Source organism: Folsomia candida, unplaced genomic scaffold (assembly GCF_002217175.1).
Source record: "Folsomia candida strain VU population unplaced genomic scaffold, ASM221717v1 Fcan01_Sc012, whole genome shotgun sequence".
Classification (NCBI taxonomy): Eukaryota; Metazoa; Arthropoda; class Collembola; order Entomobryomorpha; family Isotomidae; genus Folsomia; species Folsomia candida.
In genome coordinates, this window is record NW_019091204.1 from 1199352 (window position 1) to 1202783 (window position 3432).

The 3432-nt window shown below is 38.6% G+C and overlaps 1 protein-coding gene across 1 annotated transcript; it reads left to right on the forward strand.

Annotated features, from left to right (window-relative positions):
• Positions 1-1182: 1182 nt before the first annotated feature.
• Positions 1183-2727, forward strand: LOC110855482 (beta-lactamase-like protein 3). The gene is made up of 6 exons (XM_022103889.1): positions 1183-1292; positions 1494-1805; positions 2103-2223; positions 2298-2440; positions 2524-2641; positions 2713-2727. Exons 1-6 carry the CDS (start codon positions 1183-1185, stop codon positions 2725-2727), a joined length of 819 nt encoding a protein of 272 aa, XP_021959581.1.
• The last annotated feature ends 705 nt before the right edge of the window (positions 2728-3432 follow it).

Consider the following 3432-nt stretch of genomic DNA (forward strand, 5'->3'; position numbering starts at 1 on the left):
TTAAATTATAACTGGTGGTCAAAATTATAGACGCAGGTATGCTCTAAATCGCACCCAAGTGTGCTTCCAGATTTTGATCAATTTATGTCCAATGTGGTGTCAATCTTACCTAATACATAATACCTACATAAATCACAATTACTTAGGATTAGTTTGTCACAAATCTGTCCAGTTTCCATCCTTGCGCAACAATTAATCCCACATCCTCACGCTGGTGGATGGGCAAACAGAATTCCCAAAAGTTTGGGTACACTAGATAAAATATATTACTTCCAGCTCTCTCGTAATACTAAATTACATATTTACATCGATATAAGCTCTAGTCACGCCACGCCTTATACACCACTCCTAAATCAAATACTACTCAAAACCTTAACACAATCAGTACCTAAAGTGTGATGCAATATTTAAATCTCATAAATTACGTTGTAAATATCTAGTTCAAATGACCTGTGCGTATGTACCTCGCTCACATGTGCACTCTAAGAAATTTGGAGACAAGTCAAAAATTAAAATAAATCTTATATGTAATTTGGTAAAACTGTTCAAGTTTTTGGTAAATAAAGAAGTCACTTGTGCTTGATTTGATACACGAATTTTTAACTTATTTCCCGTCCTTAATCGTTACCCTGATATAGAAACTCCTCGGGTGACCATTTATCTCCAAATTATTTAGAGTGGACCCATTTAACATGAGAAAGATATCCGTAAAGGTATGTATGTATTTATGAATACAGTGAATCAAGAGATACACAGGTACATAGATATTTACATAAGCAAAAAATCTGAAAGGATTAGGCTACACGATACACTGTGAATCATTATCAATCAAGTAACAAGTCAAGTTCAACCAATCGCGTCACAATTGGTTCGTCACATCCCGTGTTTTTCCCATTAATAATTACGTCCCGACCTTACTAATCTATTTACAGACAGATTATCACTTAAATTGTCCCCGTAAGCGATCCCGGTTGGAGGGATATAAAAATCGGCCCCAGCAACCGGGCGTGATCATACACTACTTTCCAGTCGAATAAATGTTAACAAAATCTCGCCGCAAATTTCCTAAGAATTGTCATGGCAACGTGTTTAAAAATTTTAATCGTGGGGCTTATTACCTGGCTCAAAATTTGTTCGAAAAATACCGTCTTATCCATCACGGAAAACGTAATTCCGCCCGAAATGAAGGCACAGATTGATCAGTTAATCCTTGAAGTAATGGAAAAAGAGAAAATCCCCGCCCAGTCCCTCTCCATTGTTAAGAAGGACGGAAGTCTGCTATATAACAGGGGGTATGTTGAGACACGTAAATAACTGCTATGCAGTAATGCCCCATTGAAATTTATTCAATGGGGCGAATTTGCGATATTAAAACTATGTAGTTAATAAATATTTATATTAAAATTCTGAATAAATAAATCATGAATTAGTAATTTTCTTTTCAATATTTTGTAATTAAATGTATTTTGAATGAAGAAATAATTTGTGGACAGGTACGGTGACCGAGACGTTGAGCACAACTTACCCGCCGGCCCAGAAACGTTATTTGCGATCGGTTCGGCTACAAAGTCTTTCACGGCGGTACTTGTAGCGAAAACGTTGCATGAAATGTACCCCGCGATGGGGAAGAATGTGCTAGACGTGCCAATTAGGGAGTTGGCGCCGGGGTATAATTTTACCCTGGGGGACAGATTCAGGTCGGAGAGGGTAACGTTCAAGGATATTTTGGCGCACCGGGTGTGCATCAAACAGGAAGTATCGGGCCTAGTTTCTCAAGCGTTTAATGGGACGGAAGACATGGTGAAGTAAGTTGACAATATATTTAATTAATTGGGTTTCATTGAGACATTCACCCTATAAGAGTGGGCTCTCAGCGTATGATCTCCGATTTTGATGAAATTAATGTCAGTCGAAATTTGCTTCGCCTTGCCTCCATTTCGGAGATGCAAATATCTCCTCCAAACCTGAACGTTTTTCAAATTTCATGTATTTCTTAAATTCATGATTGATTTGCACTAGTTTTGACAAAATTGGGCCGACATCCGTTGTGATTTAGCGCCATACATACGTAATTAAGTGTATTTCTTTCAACCTTTTTCTAGTCGGTTTCGCTACTCGCCGGAAGAATGTGGCTTCCGTTCTGAATTTTCGTATAATAATGGACTCATCGGAATGGCGGGGCATATTTTGGGGCATATTGCGAACACGACGTATGCAGATTTGGTACAAATTTTGCAAGACTTGAATATATACATTTGTTGCTCCAAATTTGAAATTGTGAATTTTTTACTTTCTAGCTGAGCGAATTCGTTGGACAGCTTGGAATGACGAGCACCACGGTTATTAAGATGAGCAACGATCACGAAAATATGATGCACCGTGCAATTCCGTACATTTGGAAAGGAGGGGAATTTGTCCGGGGAAATTCGGAATTTTTAAAGTGATTTTCTCAATTTTTCCCAAATTTGTAAAACATATTCAAATGATTAATGTACTTATCTAGATTTTATAAATATTTATAAGGTCCATCGCACCCATTCCGAGTGGCGGTGGAATTTTAACCAACGCCAACGACATGGCAAAATATATGCTTTTTCACTTGAACAAGGGCAAGGTTGGAGATGTCCAAGTCGTTCCTGACGTATGTGAAAAAAAATCAAGTTTTCTGATTTTGTTCCCTTACTTAAAATTTGTTTGCTCATAAATTTCTAGGAAGTCATGGGTTGATTGACGACACCGGTCAGCACGATTTACGCCGGTTTCCCGAGAAATGTTGAAGATCCCGACGCAATAATTAGGCTCAGTGTGGCGTACGGTCTTTGTATGTACATGGGGGAATTATGACGGTAAGTTCCGATCTATTTGTTAAATTTGATACTGGCTGAGTATTTTAAAAGCGTGGTTATGAATTTGTACCCCTGCTTAATAAAATTGTTACTAATTGTAATTGACAGGTTGGGAACGAACTGGACACGGTGGGCACCTTCCCCCCTTTATGACGTCATTTTACATGTACCCAAATTTGGGTCAGGGCATATTCACGTCGAGAAGTGGATCACTCGTAGATCCTGAAGGCTTGTCCAACGCCATTTTTCATATCATTAGTGGTAAATTTCTTAAAATTTTTGGACATTATCATTTGTGAAAGAGCAGGTTTGGTCAACTTCATTAATGCCAAACCCCTTAATTAGTATGCCGCTCACCTCCATCATCTCATACAAACCAGAGACAATGTTGCCTTAATTAGTATGCCACTCACCTCCATCATCTCTTACAAACAAGAGACAATGTTGCAAACCAGCTTCGTCACAACCTCATCTGAGATATCTCTATTCAGCGTGGCCAACCGGTTCATAATCGGTCAACACATAGGTATCAATTAGGTATTGCTAGGATATATAAGCGAAAGCGCAGCCACCAGACGAAAACGGT